This window comes from Rosa chinensis, chromosome 1 (assembly GCF_002994745.2).
Source record: "Rosa chinensis cultivar Old Blush chromosome 1, RchiOBHm-V2, whole genome shotgun sequence".
Lineage (NCBI taxonomy): Eukaryota > Viridiplantae > Streptophyta > Magnoliopsida > Rosales > Rosaceae > Rosa > Rosa chinensis.
In genome coordinates this window covers 45,809,296-45,830,912 of record NC_037088.1, presented here as the reverse complement: position 1 = coordinate 45,830,912, position 21,617 = coordinate 45,809,296, and the positions used below count along the sequence as shown (strand labels likewise).

The window sequence follows — 21,617 nt, the reverse complement described above, 5'->3', positions numbered from 1 at the left end:
TCAAAATATCATCCTTTGTGAGCTTCTTTGGAACTGTCCCTTTGTTCGAAATTTTCTCCATTGTGTACATTACAAAAAGTCCGCAATCCAATCTATTCATCATATAAAAATTGAAGTAAATGATTTTGAACTTTATAATGATTATATTGACATTTTTAAAGAGCTGTGTACTTACGAATCTTCTCCTTGCTGAGGGTTGTCTTTGAGTTCTGTCACTGTCATTTTTCGTTTGTAGTTATCCTTGATCCACTTTATGCTTTCTCTCTCTGTTTCAGTCAATGGAACTTCTATCATTTTCAGTTGTTCTTCTGAACTGTTCTTTTCATCAAATTTCATCCTGCAACCTTGTTCTATCATGTCATCTGCTTGTTCTTTTACTGCAGTCATCCAAAGCTCTACCATTTAAACCTGCATTTCCAACATCGCAACATAATCAATAATATGCTTTCTGCTTAAATTAAATATATGAAATTAGTATGACGAAAGTGTTTCATACCATTTTTTTAACATTTTGAAAGTATATTCCAGTTGATGATTTTTTTGGTCTTTTTGAATCAGAGTGGAACCATTTCTTTAATTCCTTGTCAAAAATGAGCAGTGTATGATGAAATCCTGATTCATGTGAGATTGGGAAGAATATATAGTTGGATCTTGCCAGATTTTCGAACAGTGGTTCGCAGAGGTACAGATGTACGTAATACACCGTCAAATTTTCTGCAGAATGCTGTTTGCAAGAAAAAAAGAAGACTAGTTATTATCAATTAAGAATTAGTTGCTTTGATTTTACATTGATAATCGTTCCACTACTTACCCAGCATAAGGGATTCATAAAAGTTGGGACATCCAATCCTTGTGATTCTTTCTCCAACAACTGATCAGTCAAGAGAATTCCATAACATTCGATGCAATTGCTTGCTATCGGTTCATTCATGATTATGTCTTTTAAATCCTGTCTTGAAACCTGTGCTCCATACCGTCTTCCATCCCAGAAGTATACTCTGCAAAGAATGAAGTGTAAGTAACATAGTTTGTGATGTTGGTTATTTAACAATCACATGGCTAATGACTTGGCCAGTGACTTCACTTGCCCAACTCATTGGCAGTGACTTCTTCATTTACATGGACAGTGACTTAGCCAGCGACTTTACTTGGCCAGTTACTTTGTCAGTTACATTGACAGTGACTTCCGGATTTACATGGACAGTGACTTCGCCATATACATGGACAGTGACTTGGCCAGCGACTTTACTTGGCCAGTTACTTTGTCAGTTACATGAACAGTGACTTGGCCAGTGTCTTCACATGGCCAGTGACTTCCGGATTTACATGGACAGTGACTTCGCCATATACATGGACAGTGACTTGGTCAGTTACTTTGTCAGTTACATGGACAGTGACTTCGCATGGCCAGTGACTTCGCCATATACATGCACAGTGACTTGGCCATGGCCAGTGACTTCGCCATATACATGGACAGTGACTGCCGCATTTACATGGACAGTGACTTGGCCAGTTACATTGACAGTGACTTGGCCAGTGACTTCATATGGTCAGTGACTTCCGGATTTAGATGGACAGTGACTTGGCCAGGGACAGTGACTTGGACAGTTACTTTGTCAGTTACATAGACAGTGACTTGGCCAGTGTCTTCACATGGACAATGACTTGGCCAGTTACTTTGTCAATTACATGGACAGTGACTTGGCAAGTGACAATAAGTTTAAAATAGAAATTTAACTTAATTAAATTATTACCCTGATGGTGCATTTTACCAGTATTTCTGGACTCTCCTCTTGGTGTCCTGGTCCATAAAATTGTATACTTTGCTCTCCTCCCAGTCTACGACCTCAGCAGGTAGCTGTTTCTCTTCTGGCTCTTTATTGATTTGTGCATTTTCTGCAGTGTCCATCTCTCTTATTGCTTCCAGAACATCCTCTGGTAAATCGTCCAATTTCTGTTGTGCTACCATCTGTTCTAGGTTTTTAAGTTCAGCATCTGGCAGTGAGGCCTTCATCTCCTTTTCTTTTTCTCTCTTTTCAGCATCTTTCAATCTCTCTTCAATCTCCTTTGCTTTCTTCTGTCTTTTTGCTTTCACATCTCCCCACCAGTAAATGTTGTCCTTTTTCTGTGTTCTTCTCCTATTCTTTAATCTCACAACGTAAGAGTAGAGACCCATTGATGATACCGTTTCACCGGAATGTTGCTCTGTAAGGTCCATTGTTAACTCTCCCTTTTGGCTCTGCTCTGGTGTCTTCTTCTCTTTCTCTATGCTCAACGTACGAAGTTGAAATGCTTCTTCAACTATAGGACTTTTCACTATCTGACACTTGTCAGCTTGTTGTTCCATTTCTGCCACTGTGAGCATGTGGACTGTGGGGCTCTGGAACTGTGACTCCTTATGTGATGGAGGTGTCGATTTAGTTTCTTCTGCCACTGTGCAGTGAGGTGGAGATGTAGATGCTGCTGCTTCTGCAGATTCTTCGACTGTGCAGATCCCATGGGACTGACCTTCCTCAATAGTCGATTGATCTTTCTCTTTTGTGTTTTCAGCAGCCTTAGATGCAGCTTCATTTAATTCATTTTTTCCTTCTGTTGAGTTAGGAGGTGGGGAGCTGTGCTGCTGAGCTGCTATTGAGGTGTGAGTCTTTGGGCTCAACATTTGCTCCAATTCCTTCAATTTTATCTCTAACTCCTTCACCGATGATGCAAGGCAGAAATTCTCGGTCACAAGTGTAGTATTTCTTTCCTCTAGATTCACCATGTCCTCTGTGATTTTCCTTAGTTTGTGTTCCTTTTCATTCAGCTTTTTCTTCAAATTATCTTTCTCTGCAGTCATATATCTTATCTACTCCTCTTTTTTCTGAAGCTCTTTCTCCCATTTGTTTTTTTCTGAAGATGTTTCCTGTTCAGCCACCTCAACTTCTAGGTTATCTTCTTCGTTTTCACAATTCTGATCATCAGCTCCTTTTTCCTCTCCTTCCGGAACTGTCTTTGATTCATCTGATCTATTCTCCTCTTCCTCTGATTCTGATTCCTCTCTATCCTCCTTCAGGTTTTCAAAGATTTTTTGAAAGAAACATATTCAATATGTCAGTGACATGCTATGTGACATGAGCTATGACATGTTTACAACAGTTATGAAGGCCAGTGACATGAAGTGTGACTTGGCCATTGACATGCAGTGTGACAGTGACTTAATCAGTGACTTTTAACCAAGATAGTTACTTGGCCAGTCACTTGTCCAGTGACAACTACTTTGACAAAGAAGAAAATACCTCTATTTTTTTCAAGCTGTTAAAACTTGGCCAATTCTTTATCAGTTTCTGGATGTCCCATTTTCTCATCCCATGATCTTCGTTCTCCCTTCCAGATATTGGCTTGATTTTTCCAGTCTTTTGGCAGAACCAATACTGCTTGCACAAAAAAAAAAAAATTAGTCATAGTGACTTGCAGTTTGACTTGATCAGTGACTTGACCAGTTACATTTCAGTCTGACAGTAACTTACCAGTATTATCAGAACACAGCCCCCTGTATTACTATATTGGCTGCTTGACTCCTTTTTCTTTTTCAAAGTCTTTATAGACTTTTTTAAGAAGCTTCCAACTTCCCTTGCCCAATCATAAGATCCAATCTTATCCAAATTTTCGCAGGCTTTTACGTAGTCCCATGAAATTGTTCCTCCTGCATTTGGGAACAGAAACTTGATGAACAAGTCTAGCAAGATTAATCTTGCCACATTTTTGTCCTTCTTCTCAATCCCTTCCTCTGCTGTTGCATTCTCTTTGAGCGCATCTTGCAGAGCTTTCTCCACGGCTCTCTTGTTAATTCTCGCTGTGTTTGAAAAAAACTGCTGGATAAAGTCGGACTGATATGCCCCCTCAGAAGTCTTTGGGACCAACTCACCTTTATCTGGCATTCCTAGGATCTTTGAAATATCTCTTGTCGAGATCCTGAATTTCTTCTTTCCAAAGAAGAAGAGGTCATTTTCATGGTCGTAGGCCTGTAGGAGGAGTGTAATGAAATCATCAGATTTCTTGGCTGACTTGTCCTCTATGTAGCCACCATGGAATGCATTGACAATGTTTCCAAATGGTGACTGCCTGAGCAAATCTAATGTTCTTGCACTGAGATTCTGCTTGTTATCTTTAATTGTGTTCAAGAAACTTATTAAAGTGCACCTGTACTGCACATGTCCTGGTTTCACATTTTTTTTCCTCTTTGGTGCTGCTTCAGGTTTTTCTTCTACTTCTTCTTGAACTTCAGAATCTTTTACCTTCCTTACTTTCTGTTTTTTGCTAATAACTTTTGAAGAACCCTTCTTTGGTGATTGTTCTACTTCTTGTTCTTCTGTTCCTTCTTGTCTTTTTTTTTTTTGATTTCAATCTCTTCGGTGATGGTTCTTCTTTTTCTTCTTCTTCTTCCTCATCTTCTGTTTCTTCCTCTCTCCTTTTCTTTGATTTCTTCAAGCTCTTCTTCGAATTCTTCTTTGTGAGTATCGTTTGATTGTCTTCTTCATCTTCTAATTCCACCTCTTGGTAGTCTTCATTATCATCACTTGGTTCCCTTTCTTTTCTTTTTGTTCTTGTCATTTCTGATGTTTAAATTCTGTTGAAAAAATAAGAAAGTTAGCATTGAGTTTGCAGTTACATAATCAGTTACTTGGCGAGATACATATATTGTAAGTTACATGATCAGTTACTTGGTTAGTTACATGGTCAGTTACAGCTCATGTCAATTTCAACGTCAGTTACATAAACAGTTACTTGGCCAGTTACTTAATCAGTTACATAATCAGTTACTTGGCCAGTTACATGTAAGTTACATGGCCAGTTACATGATCAGTTACATGCATGTAAGTTACATGGACAGTTACATGGCCAGTTACATGGGCAGTTACATGGGCAGTTTACATGATCAGTTATATACATGTAAGTTACATGGTCAGTTACTTGATCAGTTACATGGCCAGTTACATGGCCAGTTATATGATCAGTTACATGATCACTGACCAGTTTCATTATCTGAGCCTATAAAATAGGTATTTGCAGTAGCAGAATTTCCATTCAAGTAAAGCCTAAAGCCTAAACAGCATCACACACAGTCATTATCTCCACATAAATGGTAATGACTATGTATCAAATCACACCAAAATGGAAACAGAGCCACTCCAAAATGAAATGATACCCACTCAGTAGCCTATGTCACTGGCTATGTCACAGCATCAAACTAAATTTTTAAGACAGTCACTGATCATCTCCACTCAAAAAAGCTTTAAATCTTCACTCAAACCAAACCAAAACTTGGAATCGAATTGTTTTGTTTCAGAATCAAATGCAGAAATAATTATAAATCATACTCGACTTATAATTTCAAAACTAAACACTATCTCAATGACTCGAAATTGAGTAAGAGAAGTTTATGAGAATCAAGTCTGAAAGATTACCCGGTCGAGGTAGACGATTCGAGTTCTGCAATTCTTCAAATCCCTAAATTTTGGGGCTTTTTCTGTGAAGTACTTTTGCACAGTCGGCGCTTCTTCACTGTTGAGCAAAACAGTCGTCGGAGAATGTATGTGTCTCAGAATGTGGCAGCCGGAGATGGAGAATTCTCTATTTCGGAGTAGGGTTGAGTGGTTTTTTGACGTTTGAAATCCCGAAATGATATGGAGAAGATGAATAATAGTGGCGTTTTACTTTACTGGCCAGAAACTGCCAAAGAAAACTGACGGTGGTAGTTTTGTAATTAATTTGAAATGCAGTGGTAGATCGTGAACAGGTGACCTAAATTATCATCGAAACATTTGTGGTGTTTAAATTATAATATGACACTTCCAAATGACCTTTTTTATCATTATCCCTTTATTATACAAATAGTTATTAAACAAAAAGAAACAAAAATTATACAAATAGTTAAACTCAACTCGAAATAAAATATTTATTGTACTTCAACCCAAAAAGCTAATGTTTGCATTAATCTACAACAAATCTGTTCCAGTGAGTTAGGCCTATAGTCTTTGCACGACGACGGAGCCAACTGCTTGGTTTTACGTAACAAGCTGCCAAGCGGATTCTTGCTCGACGATGGCGCCAGATTGCTTGTATGGAAGAAGCTGCCAAATGCTGCTTCAATTGAGAAGCATTTACTTCTCTGCTAAAAGACCACCAGAATTTAAAGCAAATACTCTTCAAGTCTTTGGCTCTAATAGCAAATGCTTCAACTTTTTCTTGGGCAATGACATTCGTCCTCGAGATAGGTAAATCAGAGAAAGAGGGAGATTTGAATGCCCAATTTAGGAGTTCATCGCCATAAAAGTCCCCTTTTTCAAGACACTTGTTGCTTGAGGAATCACTGCTGGTTTCACCATGAGAGTAGGTGACTGCGGTGCCTTGAATGAATAGGAGCATCTTCCCAAGTGGTTTCCCCTCTTGGACAATATAGCTATCTTCAGTATAGGTCAGTGGCACAAGACGTTGACAAATTGCTTTTAGCACCTTTTCATTTACGGTTTGAAACACTGACACCTGCATATATTAATCATATATATTACCTAATAATAATACATAAGCATGTATTATAAGTACTCGTACACACTCTGAGCTGATATATACAGAAGAAGAGGAAGTTCTTGCCTTCTCTAATGAAGCTAACATGATGCTTTGTTTGTCTTTTCTGGGAAGAATACCAAGGATATTTTGCACATCAAGATCACTGTTTTCTTTGAGTTTGTGTATGTTTTCCATGATCACTATCTTTAAATTTTCTTTTTTCTTTCTGGTCACCTCTGTTTCCTTATCCTTAGAGAGGTAGTATTTAGATAACCACAGATCGACATATGGTTTCATCAATTGCTTCTTCTCTTTCAACATAAGCTTATTTGACCTGTCTTTCGACTCCTGTGTATGTATGTTTCCACGACATGAAAATAAGTTTATCATGATTATCATAATTTGATTAAATTCGATACACACACACGCTCACATATAAAGGATGTACAGCACGAACCTGCACCCTTGCATTGAGATATACTAAAAACAACGCCATGCCTGTTGTAGATATCAAAACAGAAAAAAAGATTTCCAACGTATTCATACCGCTCAATAGATTTGAACCAAAAGAACTGAAAAACAAAAAAACAAAAAACTTAATATCTTGCTCCAAAAAATAGAAGAAACATGTGTAAGGTGGTGCTAGATGCAAACCTCAGATTTCGTAGAGCCCACCAAAAAGATTGGAATACTCTTTGTAAGAGAGGATGTGATGGACTAACCACATCAGATTGCAGAGCATAAAAATATATTCCAAAGTCGAAGGCCTTTGGATCAGCTTCTTTCACAGGGCATAAGTCATCCCAAAGCGAGATATTAGTCCCGTTAGGATAGGTTTCGTTAGGATTCGATGCACAGCTACGCACATATACCATACCAGTATATTGTATACCAGTATCTGGATCGGAATAGGTGATATTATGTCTCATCAATTCCCAACAGTGAAGCTGTCTCCGAGTAGCAAGAAGGTACCAGAAGGCTCCAAATAGCTAAAAGACCCATATAAAAATTATAAATCAAATTTCTTGAAAAATAATTAAAGATGAAAATTAAAACAAAGATAATGATTTTTTATTTTATTTTATTTTTTATTAGTACATATCAAAGAGGATAAAAGGATTTCACTTTTACCCTCATCCTGACTCGAACCCATGACCTCGATCTTAGGTAGTGGGTGCTCTAACCACTAAGCTAACACTAATTCGTCAGATAATGATTTGATTTCTTTAAAAATGATTGATAGTTTCAATGAACAAATCTATACGAAAATAAAGAGAACATGTGATGCCCGCCCTAGCTATTCTTTTTATTATTTTGAACATCTCCAACAAATTTTCTAACCGTTATTTTTACCAAACATATAAGGATCTCTCTGACTCTCTCAAATATCAATTCCAATAATTCCTCTATAGCATTCTTATTTTAGGGAATCCCTAAACTCACGTTTTCATCACCTATTCCTATACCTAAAAGAGAGAATATAGGTAACTACAATAGCCAACATTACCTCAATTCTTTTCTTTTATGTTTTTATTGCATGTCCCCAAAGGGACATTGTTTTCTTTTATGTTGGAAACACAATTAATGACTAAAGATATTGCATGAAAAAATAACCTTTCAAAAAAATATATATAAATAAATAAAAATAAACCACCATCGTTATGTTCACCCAGACCTCTTTTCTTCTCAAAGTGAAAGTCTTGAGTACGGTGACCATATGTATGGTTGCCCAATCACATCTCTCTCTCTCTCTTTCTCTCTCTCTCTCTCTCTCTCAATTGTATTCCGCATACCTAAAAAACCCCCCACTATCCCCCTACATGGGCATTTATTGGCTAGCCGTGCCACACACGTGGCACTACTACTGTACAGAAGATCATCTCCTTCTCAAATCATCTTATGCTTTCCTCGATCTCTTCCTTCTTTATGATTATAAATATATACAAAAGATTATACATTACAAAATTTGCAGTCATTGTGGGGTTAGTATTGAAATATTTGGTTTATAATTTTTGTGTAGGATAAACTGAGGATTTAGTAGGGTGACTATAGCAGCACCTAAAATATTTTAGTCATGGGTAAATTAGACAAAGTTTGAAATTCAGAAAAATATCTGGAGAAAATTAGAAAATAACCAACCCTAGCAAAAAATAGGCCCATGTTGAGATTCACAAGCAGTTAGACAAAAAGAAAAAGACATAGAGTAAAATATTGAGGAACCGATAAAAAAAAAAACTTGTAAGTCATTAATTAAAAAAAACAGCGCTTAATTATTAAATTTTCAGAAATTCCTACACCCTATCAATTTAATATTTGGATATCCTGAATTTTTTTTTTTAATTTTAGTTCCAATTTTTCTCTTTTCAAGTCAAAGATATATTTATATCCTAACTGGGAGAGCCTAGAGCGGCAGCAGACAACCCTCTTTGGGTTTTCTCCAATCTCCGTCTGAACTAGCAACACCGTGGCTTCTCATTGTGGGTGTTGGGCTATCATCATCGAGCAGTGGTGGTGGGTGTCAGGATTTCTCCGATCTGGCGGTAGAGTTCTATTGGTTTTCTTCTCGCTTTGTTGGGATATTTGTAGTGCGTCAAGGCAACACAGGGTGTGGGAGAGGCTGGACTGTCATTGACAGATTACGATTCCGATTTAGACAAAGCATATCTGTCAGGGTTGGCTTTGATCTCAATGGAGTGACGACGTTGTTGGGCTGCAGTAGAGTTGAGGTCGGAATGTACCAGCCGATATTCTATCGAGTTTTGTCCCTGTAAGGCTTGTCAAAGAAAGATAATGACGATTTGCCTGGTTTTGGTAGTCACTGCTCGAGGAGAGATGGTGTGGTGGAAAGGTAAGCCGCCAGATCTGTGGCAGGCGGCGACGGTGATGGCCTTGCAGCGTGATTGGGCTTCTATTTACTTAGCTCGGGTTTGGGCTTGGGTCGTTAGGCCAGGGCTCAACTTGAGTCAGCTGATTTCAGAGAGCAACAAGATCAACCTGTCGCCGAGGTTGTTAGCTGCTGAGGGGACTGAAGATGGTACTACCTCCAATCCTAAGGGGAAGGAGATGGTGCTTTCCTAGATCTCTATGGTGCCTAGACATCTGGATGCAAGTCTTTTAAAGTAGTAATTTTCTCTATGAGCTTTTCTAAGATGTTTCTAGTCTTTAGTTTGTACCACAATTGAGTGTTGGCAGATTAGGCTAGATGATTGATTTTTCCTTAGGAAGCGAGTTATTCTTGCTTAGCTAGGCTTGCTCTCCAGCGAGCGTCCCTTTAGACTTTAATGAGTTTAGTATAGGATTAGATAGGATATTTGGTGTTTGTACCAGGTTTCTTGTGTAAGTACTTGTTAGACTCTGGCCTGTTTTCATGGCTTTGATTTCTAATAATATCAAATCCTATTCAAAATATTAAAAAAATATCCCAACTGGAATAAAACTACCCTCCACCTATTCAGATTGCATCATATATTCCTCCTTGTGTAGCCCCTCACCGTAAGAGAAAGCTAGAGTGAGTAAAGCAGCTGCCATCGTGGGAAGAATAAAGAAAGTGATAAATGTCTTGGCAATATTTAAACCCTATACTCCACAGTAATATTTCTGAAATAAAAACGTCAACAATGCATCTAAGTGATTATAATTAATACCTCTACTTTTCATAATTAGGAATTGGACAGCAACAACCTATTTGTATTATGATGAAGAGAATAGGCTTTGCTAGCCAAAACTAAATTTTTTTACTTTTATACCCACAAAATGTTATATATCTGATTTAGGCCCTGTTGGGGATTGTTTCGCTTTTTAAAAATCAGCTTTTGTTCAAAAATTTAGATTTTATTGTGTTTGGTAAATAAATAAAAAGCAACTTTAATTGGAAGTTATAGGTCACTGACAGCAGATTTTAGAAGCAGCCCAGAGGTTACTTTTAGAAGCTGTTGTAGATCAAACCACACTCTGCAGTTGTTTTACGTACTGACAGCACTTTTAAAAATATTATTTACCAAACACGAAACTGTTTTAATTCACAGCTGATTATTCTCACAACACAGTAACAACAGTTTTTTTTTAAAGTCACAGCAATCCCAAACTAGCCCTTAATTGTCAGGGATAAAAAAGTTAAAATTTATATAAGTAATTTAAAAAATATATAATATTTTTTAGAGATAAACTATCCACTTCTAAACTGATAACCACTCACTTCTCCACACCCATAGGCCAGGTGTGAGCAGTTTCTAGTATAAATATAAGGGAAAAATTCACCAACGGCGTCTGGACACTTAAGGGACTTTCATAATGATACCTGAACTTACAAAGTTATCAATGTGATACCTGGACTCATTTTTTCGTATCAATGTCGTACCTATGACCAATTTCCATAACGGCTCCGTGACGGAAATTGGCCGTAGGTATCACATTGATACGAAAAAATGAGTCCAGGTATCACATTGATAACTTTGTAAGTTCAGGTATCATTCTGAAAGTCCCTTAAGTGTCCAGACACCGTTGGTGAATTTTTCCCAATTTTGCACGTGAGTCACTTAATGAAGACAAAATGACCGATTTACCCTCAAATTCTTTCTTTCTTTTCTTTTCTTTTTTTCTTTATTCTTCTTTCTTTCTTTCTTTCTTTCTTCTTCTTCTTTTCTGGTTTCTTCTTCCCTTGATTTGAATCATCAAGATTCAAATCATCTTGCTCGTCCGATTCCCACCGCCGCTGCGTCTCAATCCACCTTCATGATCCACAGATGTTTATGGTTCCCCCAACTTCAAATCCTATAGCAAATTGAAATTGTGCATTGAGGCTTCACCGCACACTCCAAGTTCATCCCCGCCGCCGTCGCCAATGACTTGACCACAACAACCTCCACCACTGCACAACAACGTCATCCTCCGCTGCTTCTCGATTGGGTTTGGGGATAAGGACTGCTTCTTCCTCCACCGCTAGCGAAATCGTGGAGGCTCAAGGCCACATTCTAAGGGCCACCAGCCGGAAGGACAGCCACAACAAGGTTTGCACCACCAAAGGCCCCAGGGATCGCAGTATCAGGCTCGTCGCCCACACCGCCATTCAATTCTACGACATGCAGGACCGGTTTGGATACGACCAGCCTAGCAAGGTCGTCGATTGGCCGCGCAGGACACGCAGAACGTGAGCCTCAATTTCTCGATGGTGGAGGCTCCGAGTCCTTTGTTTACTAATCGGCGAGGCACAATGGTGGGTAGCAGCGGAGTGGCGAAGCTGGTGAATAAGAACAGCTCGAATTTTCTGCAGGTGAGGATGGTGTTGAGGCCGAAGTTGTTAATCTTTGTCTGCCTAAAATTGCCTCTGATCGAAGTTGGGCTAGAGGCCGAAGTTGTCGGCTAAACCGATGAAGTTGCAGGTGAGGATGGTGTGGAGGTGGTGTTGCATGTCGGGAAGAAGGAGAGGATGGAGGGGTGTGATTGGAGCTGTGATTTGAGAGTGCAGGGCTGGCGGGGTCTGAGTTTCTGATCAATGGTGTATAAAAAGGGGTCGGAGGAGAGAACGAGAGTGGTGGTGGTCAAGTCATTGGCGGCGGCGGCGGGGATGAACTCGGAGTGAACGGTGAAGCCTCAATCCACAATTTCACTTTGCTATAGGATTTGAAGTTGGGGGAACCAGAAACATCTGTGGTGCATGAAGGTGGATTGAGACACAGCGGCGGTGTTTGATCAACGATCGGTGATCGACGGTGGGAATCAGACGAGCAAGATGATTTGAATCTTGATGATTCAAATCAGGGGAAGAAGAAACCAGAAAAGAAGAAGAAGAAGAAAGAAAGAAAGAAAGAAGAATAAAGAAAAAAAGAAAAGAAAAGAAAGAAAGAATTTGAGGGTAAATCGGTCATTTTGTCTTCATTAAGTGACTCACGTGCAAAATTGGGAAAAATTCACCAACGGTGTCAGGACACTTAGGGACTTTCAGGATGATACCTGAACTTACAAAGTTATCAATGTGATACCTGGACTCATTTTTTCGTATCAATGTGATACCTACGGCCAATTTCCGTCACGGAGCCGTTACGGAAATTTGTCATAGGTACGATGTTGATACGAAAAAATGAGTCCAGGTATCACATTGATAACTTTGTAAGTTCAGGTATCATTCTGAAAGTCCCCTAAGTGTCCAGACACCGTTGGTGAATTTTTCCCTAAATATAATCGCTCACTAATCTTGATTCATGGAGAACAAACTTCATTTATCTATCTGGGAACAACATCAGAGTAACCGTTTCTAACTTTACTAGCTGTTGGTAAACAAACTAATATATTGGTTGTTTAAAAAAAAAAAGTGTGCATATATACACACACACACAAATTAAAACGGGTAGAGAGATGGATTTTTTAATTTAATCTATATATGATTCAACCATTCAAGGGCATGATTCTCCAAAAAAAAAAAATTCAATGGTTACCCCTTTTTTTTTCCAGACCAAATTTCATTGACAAAATAGAGTCTCTTAATGCATCTCTATCAAATTCCTTACAAAATCCTTATTGTAGAAATTTTAACCAACTTTATAGCTCAATTAACTTTATAGTTTTAATAGCTTATGATAGATTAAACAACCTTATTGTGAACATAAGGTTTAAAACTGATTAAGACAAAAAATATAAAGAAAATAGGAAATGTTTCCACTATACCAGGTGGTTAGATTTGTCATTCTAACTATTTTTGTTTTCAAGTGTAGTTTATTGTGTTGTCCATATTTATTAAATTTTCTTTTTTCGTTACATTATTAACCAAAAGGTTTCTGTAGTAGTTCAAAAATTTAACCAACTTTAGGAGAATTTACTTAATTAATATAGATAGATGTAAGAGAATGCATTTTCACCTATGGGACAGTTTTTAACAGATTGTAAGGGACAACTGAATCTGATTGGTGAAAACAAATGCACAGTTTTAAATTGTTATAATTTTAATTTTTAAATTTAATACATATGGTTGAGATGCATTTGTCCCTTACAGTTCCTTAAAACTGTCCCTTAGGTGAGAAAGACTGTTTATAAGAGTTAAACTTACATGAGAAGCAAGGATGAAGGGAACAAAACCCAATATAGGTCTAACCCATCTTTCAACTCGGTTTATGTCTATGATAGGACGTCGCTTCAACCAATCGTGAATGTAGTAAATGCGTAATGTATATTGAAGCGAAGTGATAAAAAGATATTTACTAGTAAAAGGATCTAGATCTGCATTCATCCCCCCTGCGGCATATATCTGGACACATGAAGCAACGCCAACATTAGAATCTATGATGTGAAATAATTGAACATACCGATATGTGATGTCAAATATGTCACTGGGACAATTTGCCTTCGTCACATTATAAAGGCTGGTCTATGTACCTGTGCAATGGGAAGAGAAACGAAGATGCGAGACAGAATGGATAAAGTATTAGTAGCGCATGACTTGCATGATCTCCTCCCTCTACAGCAACAACATCCACACTTAGAAATAAAAAAGTCCAGTAGGTAAAAAACATCTGTGGCTGTTCGAGCATAAACATAATTCATCGCCAAATTCTTGTTCAACGTGTAGCACTTATTTTCGTTGTCAATGGCCATGATATAACAGAAGATAGGATCATTGAAGACAGCAAATGCACATGATATAATAAAGATTGTGTTCCACCAATTCTTGGCCTTATGAGTTTCTGCTGTGAGCTTTTCCACGACTGTTGTCCTTTTTACTCCATCTTCTTCGATAATACTGAAAGAACACAACAAAACAGTATCATCTTACTAATTAAAAAGTGGAATCAATGGTTTCAGATTTGTCTTTTGCAGAGAAGATCCCAGCTGAGTTATATCTTGAGATCCAACTGCTACTAAGCTCGCATATATATTATTATTAATTTTTAAAATAAAATAGGATAGGAACAGTCAAATACTTTGTTAGTTTGTTTTAGATAACGCATGTTTTTTTACTAGACCTAATTCAAGACATGGAGCAATTTTGAAAATACAAATTCATCATATACATAGAACAATTCTTAGGTTTACTCCTAGGGTGAATGAGCATATTCACCCCCGTTGTCGATTAACATATTTTTACTTAATAAATTTATAATCCAACGGTCTATATCTTAAATTATCTTTTAAAGATCATCTCTGTAAAAAATCAATCGAATCAGAAATCATTTAATTATCTAATTGAATCAAACAAATGGATGGTTCTAACAACACTTACTACTACTGTGATGAACCGTCCATGTATTTCATAGAAATGAATAACTAAAAGGTCTTCAATTTGATTGATTTTTTTACAGAGCTAATCTTTATATTACGTTATACAACATGAATGGTTTGATTAGAAAATTATAAAGTTATTATGCGTTAATCGCAAGAGAGGGTGAATGGCTGATTTACCCCAAGGGTGAACCTAGGAATTGTTCATATATATATATATATATATATATATATATATATATATATATATATACAGATTTTATCCAGAGCGAGGCCTCGCTTTGAAATTTCAGAGCGATGATCCACATCTCGACCGTTCAGTTTTTAGGTACTACTGTATAGATCATCTATGCAAAATTTCAGCCAAATTGATGATCTTTAAGGTATCTAACTCACTTAAACCAGTGGACGAACTGAATCTGTCCAACCTAAACCGTACTAGCTTTAAGGCAGTTATCAATGCCTTAACGACCATCAATTTGGTTGAAATTTTACAGAGATAATCTATACATTAGTAGCTAAAAACTGAACGGTCGAGATGTGGAAATACGACCGAAAAGTAACCCTAAACCCTAACCTCGCTCTGAAATTTCAGAGTGAGGCATCGCTTTGGATAAGATCTGAATATATATATATATATATATATATATATATATATATATTTGTGAGGGATCCCTTTATCTAATCAAATTAGTGATCATTAAGGTACGTACCGAATTAGATCAAATAAAAGGAAAAATAAATTTGTCGATAAGTTCATTTATAATTATGTATGTCCTAATTTTCAATTTGGCAAAAAAGTGCAGAAATTATATGCTCATATATATAGAACCAAAAAAATTAATATTAAATTAGTTTTGGGAAAATTTTTATAGAATCAATTAAATTGGTGAAGAAATAGATCTCATATATTAAATTAATATTTTGAGAAAAGAATTGTAGAATCAATTAAAATTGTAATAAAGTCTAAAACATAATATAAGGAATTAAGTTGGTGCATCTTATATCAATGAGTACCTGTGAAAAATGAAAATTTCAAGATATATATATATATATATATATATATATATATATGTATGGAAGAAATTTAGCTATATATTATATATAGGGTATTTGTCCATTTACTCCATTTTTAGAGATTTTTTTCCCACTTACCCCATTAAGTTTTTTTAATTCCCCCTTACCTAAAATACTCTAAGGAAGTCTTCCTTAATACCCCACTAAGTTTTTTTTTTTTTTTTTTTTTAAATACCATTTTACCCTCACCCATTTATTACTTAGAGAGAGAGAGAGAGAGAGAGAGACCATAAAAGACTTCGCTGGAATCCGGTCACTGGTTGCCGCCCACAAGACTTTTCTGAAAACCTCGCCAGAGGTCGTCGGAGATCTCATAGGTCGCCGGAAATGTTTATTGCCCCCCAACAGAGGGGCAAAAGACTATCTATTGCCTCCCAATAGACGTCTATTGCTCCCCACTAGAACTTTCGGTCATCGGAATGGGAACTAATTTTCTTAAAATTAGACAAATAAAACTTTGATTAAAGAAAAAAAAACGAGATTTTCAAAACATCTATTGCCCCTCAATATACGTCCATTGCCCCCCCCAATAGACATTCAAAACCTTTTTTTCCCTTTCCTTCTGCCCTATTACTTAAAAAAAAAAAATGATTTGGGCACCCACATCTTCTTCTCCTCCCATCTTCCACTTTGACGGTTGCAGACCTTCCTTCTCCGAGTTCGATGGGTGAGGCCCGGGACCCGTAGCAGAAGCAGTGGAGGGAATTGTGAAGGAGCACCAGAAGCAGAGCAGTGGTCTACACCAACCTGTTACCAGCCTCGTCGCCGACGATCGCCTCTACGACGCTCTACATCGAGACTGAGTTAAACTCCAGTCGGAGCTACCGGAGCTTCAAGCGTGATGCTGGAGTTCGACACCACACCAGAGGTGAAGATAGAGCTTCAGGCGTGATTCAGAGTTCGATGCCGCACCGCCGCCCCAAAGAGAGAGAACTTCAGCTGTGATCCTGAGTTCGACGGCGCACCACTGCACCGGAGAGAGAGAGAGAGCTTCAGGCGTGATCCGGAGTTGGACGTCGCACCGGAGGTGGGGATAGAGAGAGAGAGCAGTAGAGATCCCGGGGGGGGAGGGGGTCAGAGTGGCATGAAATATAATTTATTAATTAGTTTCAGGCTAAAATTGTTATTTTACTTCAAATTGGGTTAATAGGAATAAAAATTTGTTGCTGGGGTAAGTGGGATAATTTTAGCTGATTTTTGTGCTTTGAGTCAAGGACCCATATATATATGAAATAGATCTTAGCCATGGCCTTCGCGGGCTTCATTGATATATGGGTTACTTGCATTTCTATCTATGTTTCAGCATTTTTTTATTTTTATTTTTTTTTTAATCAAAAGGAGGTTTCAGTCTATTAAATAAGTAGAGAGGGACATACAATACACCGTTAGAATTGAGCTACTGCCTAGAGACATACAAAGTCTTGAACCTTAAGTAAGAACACCTTGGATAGTGATGTAAACCAATTAAAATCAAGTAATCTTGACACTACATAAATAAACCGAATCAGGCCAAGTTGAAATCCCAGTTTATTCATAGAGCTTCTAAGATCTCCCTACACGGAGAGAGCTTTCTCATAAGCACCTACCATCTAAGTCGTAAGGAGACTAAGATCAGACTAAGATCCCAGAGCCCAGTACTAAGCCCGAAGCCCAATTGGAGCCACAACCCATCCAGATCCCAGAGTCGGGTCTGGACATGACTCGCACCCAAAACACGAGTCCGGCACCTTGGGGTTGCCACTCCGGCCGCACCTGCTACAATCCCAGACCCACAATCACTGCCATATGCGGAAGCAGCAAGCTTCTCTAGCAAATTTATCATGTCACGCCCGATCGAAAAAGAAGCCGCGGACTTCTTATTCTGAATTCACCGAACCTAGCAACATCTGATCTGTACCACCAATTGATGAGGAGATCGGATCCCTGTGGTTCGACCACTGCAAGACTCTGTCCTTCCACCACCACCCAATCAAAACCGCCACCACCATCAGAGAGGCCGGCAGCAGGCCAAAGCCTACCCAGAGATCCATAAGGATGGATCAGGTACATGATGAGACGGCCCTGAGAATGGAGCCGTTTCCAAAACCCTAGCAGAACTCTGCTAATTACCTCAAATATGAGAGCTCAATGAACGCGATAGCTGCCATCTCTTAGCATTTTATGGTTTGGTCAACGAATCTATCATCGTCATCATCATTAATGAAATAACTAATTAATAAACGCCTACACTTATGTTACAATACAAAATGATCTAGATAAATCTGGATAATTACATTGGACTACAATCAATTACCGTTTATATGGTGGCCTGCAGCCATGCATAAATTCATTAATCAATCACCTTACCCAAATACAAGACATCCCCTTGTTTGAAAAGATCGAAGAATAAGGGTCTTTAAGGGTTAAAAGAACTAACCGTAGCTCAATTGCCACTGCATCATTGGCTGGCCGGTCGTTCATGTTGTCCGGATTTTAATGAAAGATGTATCCTCTGGAGTGCTAACTGTCAAGAACACCCAAGGAGATTAAACTTACTACTTGATTCGCACAAAATAATATCTGACTTCATGCAAATATACGTACATAGTGATCAAACTGAAAGTCAGAGAATTATATATCAAACTCCAGTCTAGTCCAGGTGTACGTATGCATGAACTAAGCCTTACTAAACCTGCAGTCGACACTGGAGAGATCAATACTTCATTTACGAGAGATCATTAGTTCTACTACATGACATAAACTTACAGCATGGAGCAGATAGAGGACCAAATATTTTACAAAAGAACGAAGAGAAGGGAGGCAGAAACTGATTGAATCAGACTCGGTTTCTACTAGATTTCATAATAACTCAATCACTGGTACTGTGAGGGGAATTCTCATTCCACCGACAGATATATACACATATGGCCATTCTAGTGGAAGAGTCTTGTATATATATAGAGACTAGAGTGAGAGAGAGAGAGAGAGAGAGAGAGTGAGTCAAGTATAAAGGCTCCATAGCCTCCATTAATTGGCAACCACGAAATATTTATCATATATTTCAATCATTATCCTCCTTGTTCAAGATATTTTTGTCACTAACGGTACTAGTGAGATCACTATAGACTACACAGAAAGGACAATAGAAGGGTTAGTAAGCACAGAATATTAATGCTTAATAAGTGATATGTTTTGAAGGAAATGCATGTGGTAAACATCATTTTGCATATAATAAATAGCATGGTTCCCCATATGTAGAAGAAATAATTACAGTTCACTGTTATGGAACTTCTTGGACCAGCCCCCGCAATCATGCAGGTTTCTTTTGTCTTTAACGTTTGGAACGGACTACAGGTCTTATCTGGCATAGTGCCCATGTGGGCCATGTGTTTCATGCATGTCCATGTTTGTTTCCTTTTACAGATGTGCACACTCACAAAGAAACAAAGAAAGGCAATAATGAATTTTTGTAGAATGCTGCTATTCGCACACCCATTTTCTCTATTCACACACTCTCTCTATTATGTATTACTTTAATTTTATTTTATTTTTTTACAAAGTACCCTAACTACCCTCCTTTGCAATTCTGTTTCTTTTTCTTTTTTTCTTTTTTCTTTTTTCTTTTTGGCAAGTCAATCATCTCCAAATCTTAAACCCTTATTTTCCCACAGACACAAAGAACTTCAAGACTCTTTACAATTTTCTCTTTTCTTTTCCATCAAAAACTTCTCTAGTATAGTCATTCTATCTCTCTAACGTGATGATTTGAAGTTTAGTTATGGTAGAACAAGCAACTTTAGACCCATCTTTGGAGAAAATTTTATATCTGATTTGCAATAGAGACACAGAAGAAAAATATGAGTTTAGTGATCATTCAAGCCCCTATCCATCATTCCTGGTAATATTCTACTAAAATTATTTGGTGTATTTCAATCCATCACTCTTCGCTAAAAATATCAATTTCTCAGCGATTTGGTAGAGTGGGAGCTTTAAATTTGTGTGTTTTGTTCGTCTTAGTTTGATTTTGGTATGGCTTGCTTGCTAATCATGGTTTTGACTTGAATGGATTGATAATTTTGAAATTGTTGATGCTTTGATTTCATTTTGACTTTAGTCATATCATCACTCTGCATAATGTTTTGTCACTCGGAATGGTATCTTGAATCAACGTTGCTTAATCAGATGTGAGAGGTTTTGGATCTCCTTTAGTTTAGGTGATATATATGTTTATACATTTCTTCAGTTTTGTATAGCAATCATGACATATCTAAATCCTCAAAATCAGTTACGTCGTGATTTTTCATTTGAGGCCTAAACTTTGCCACACTAATTGCAGAATTTTTGATATTGCACTTTGTCCTGCCCATCATTTTTTTTTTCTAAATCAGCAATGACATTCACGAGAAAAAATTAGTTTATTGTGTAATGATGTTTAATTCATGATTGACTTGCCAAATAAAAAAAAAGAAAAAGAAACATAATTACAAGAAATGATAGTTAGGGCAATTTGTAAAAAAAAATTATATTAAACTAATGGAAAAATAAAGGGGGTGTGTGAATAGAGAAAATGGGTGTGCGAATAGCACCACTATTTTTGTAACCACCTAAAAGGTTAGGTAAGGCGAAAATTCTATTATGGACTATGGTGCAGGTGAACTATGGTTAAATTGGGAGCGTGATTCTCACATGTGGTTTCGTGAAGAGTGAATATCTGAGGTCGTGGGTCCCATTGCTTCAATTAACTCGCTGATGGAGACACAGTGGAGGAGGTGGTGCGAGGGGGTGCGGCGGAGGATATTGACCCATCGACTTGAGTAATCTCAGGAGCATCACGTTTCAATTGTGAAGCTTTCACAAGAAGACTAGGCTTCACTTCATCACGCTTCGATTTCTCTAATTCCTCTTCAAGCCCAGATGAATTTCTCTTTGGGTGAAGAATCCTCTGCGCTGCCATTGCTCTCCGGTTTGCCATAAGTATATACAAATCATCTTTTTCTTCCATGGTTCGAGTCGAGCTTTGACTCGAAGTCTTCGTCGGCGGTGCGGGTGAGCTTCTGTTGCTTCTTGGAGGTCCATGAGTCTCTACGGTCCCTTTTCCGGCTCTCGTAGCCGCTCATGGCTTAGGGTTTTCAATAGAAATTATCTCTGCGAATTTGGGTTTGCGATCTAAAATCGCCAGCACACTGCTCTCAGATTGGGGAGGGAGAGAAGGAGAATGATGACGAAAGAGATCGATCTGATCCGCTTTAGGGTTGACGAGAGATATCGATCCGTTCTGATCCATCCAAATCTCTACTTAACTAGTCGCGGTTAAGTAACCGCGCGTGTCGGCACACACCGAATTTTGGCTTGGTGTAGGTGGACCTTGGTCCACAGAAGACTCTTCGTATTGTACTGTTAGTCTTGAAAATTTGATGGCTCATGGCGATGTAAATCTACAATGTTTGAGATTTTTTAGGAGATTGAATTTTTTTTAACTACCATATACGGAAAAGAAAAATATTGAATGTGTTCAAGTAAATCTAGAATATGTGTGTGTTTGGCCCAAACTCTAGGTTACTTGACCTAATTGTAATAGAGTTTAGAATTAGAGATATTCTCGGAGATATTCATAGATATCCGATTATTTGTACAATTTTCTTTCCTTGTACAACTCTGATTCTATTTCTTGTAATCCTCTATATAAAGAGACCCCTATTATCAATGAAAGCACCACTCAATTCTCTCCCAATTTTTGTTTTCCTTAAACACGTTAGCAACACGACGTCCTAACCCTAAAACCTAAAAGCCAAAACCCTAAATCCGAA

General features: G+C 37.9%; 1 protein-coding gene across 2 annotated transcripts; it reads right to left on the bottom strand.

Annotated features, from left to right (window-relative positions):
* Positions 1-5,823: 5,823 nt before the first annotated feature.
* On the bottom strand, positions 5,824-18,763 carry LOC112182788 (cyclic nucleotide-gated ion channel 1). 2 transcript variants are annotated; one of them, XM_024321328.2, is made up of 9 exons: positions 18,577-18,760; positions 18,415-18,502; positions 18,248-18,334; positions 13,912-14,275; positions 13,586-13,783; positions 7,201-7,535; positions 7,004-7,118; positions 6,631-6,894; positions 5,824-6,522 (listed from the first exon to the last, which is right to left on the bottom strand). In XM_024321328.2, the coding sequence occupies exons 3-9, from the start codon at positions 18,289-18,291 to the stop codon at positions 5,971-5,973; spliced, it is 1,872 nt and encodes a 623-aa protein (XP_024177096.1). In that variant the 5' UTR covers positions 18,292-18,334; positions 18,415-18,502; positions 18,577-18,760; the 3' UTR covers positions 5,824-5,970. The 2 variants fall into 2 exon arrangements, with proteins under 2 accessions (XP_024177096.1, XP_024177099.1); XM_024321331.2 differs by lacking the exon at positions 5,824-6,522 and having other exon boundaries at positions 6,812-6,894; positions 7,004-7,044; positions 18,577-18,763.
* Between the last annotated feature and the right edge of the window lie 2,854 nt (positions 18,764-21,617).

What these genes read in the sequence shown, in the direction of transcription:
- LOC112182788 (XM_024321328.2), bottom strand. Translation starts at nt 18,291, where the DNA reads ATGAACGACCGGCCAGCCAATGATGCAGTGGCAATTGAGCTACG. An exon ending in GCAGTGGCAATTGAGCTACG is followed by an intron (nt 14,276 to 18,247) that starts GTTAGTTCTTTT and finishes GTGTTCTTTCAG; the next exon opens with TATTATCGAAGAAGATGGAG. An exon ending in TTTCTCTTCCCATTGCACAG is followed by an intron (nt 13,784 to 13,911) that starts GTACATAGACCA and finishes TCATGTGTCCAG; the next exon opens with ATATATGCCGCAGGGGGGAT.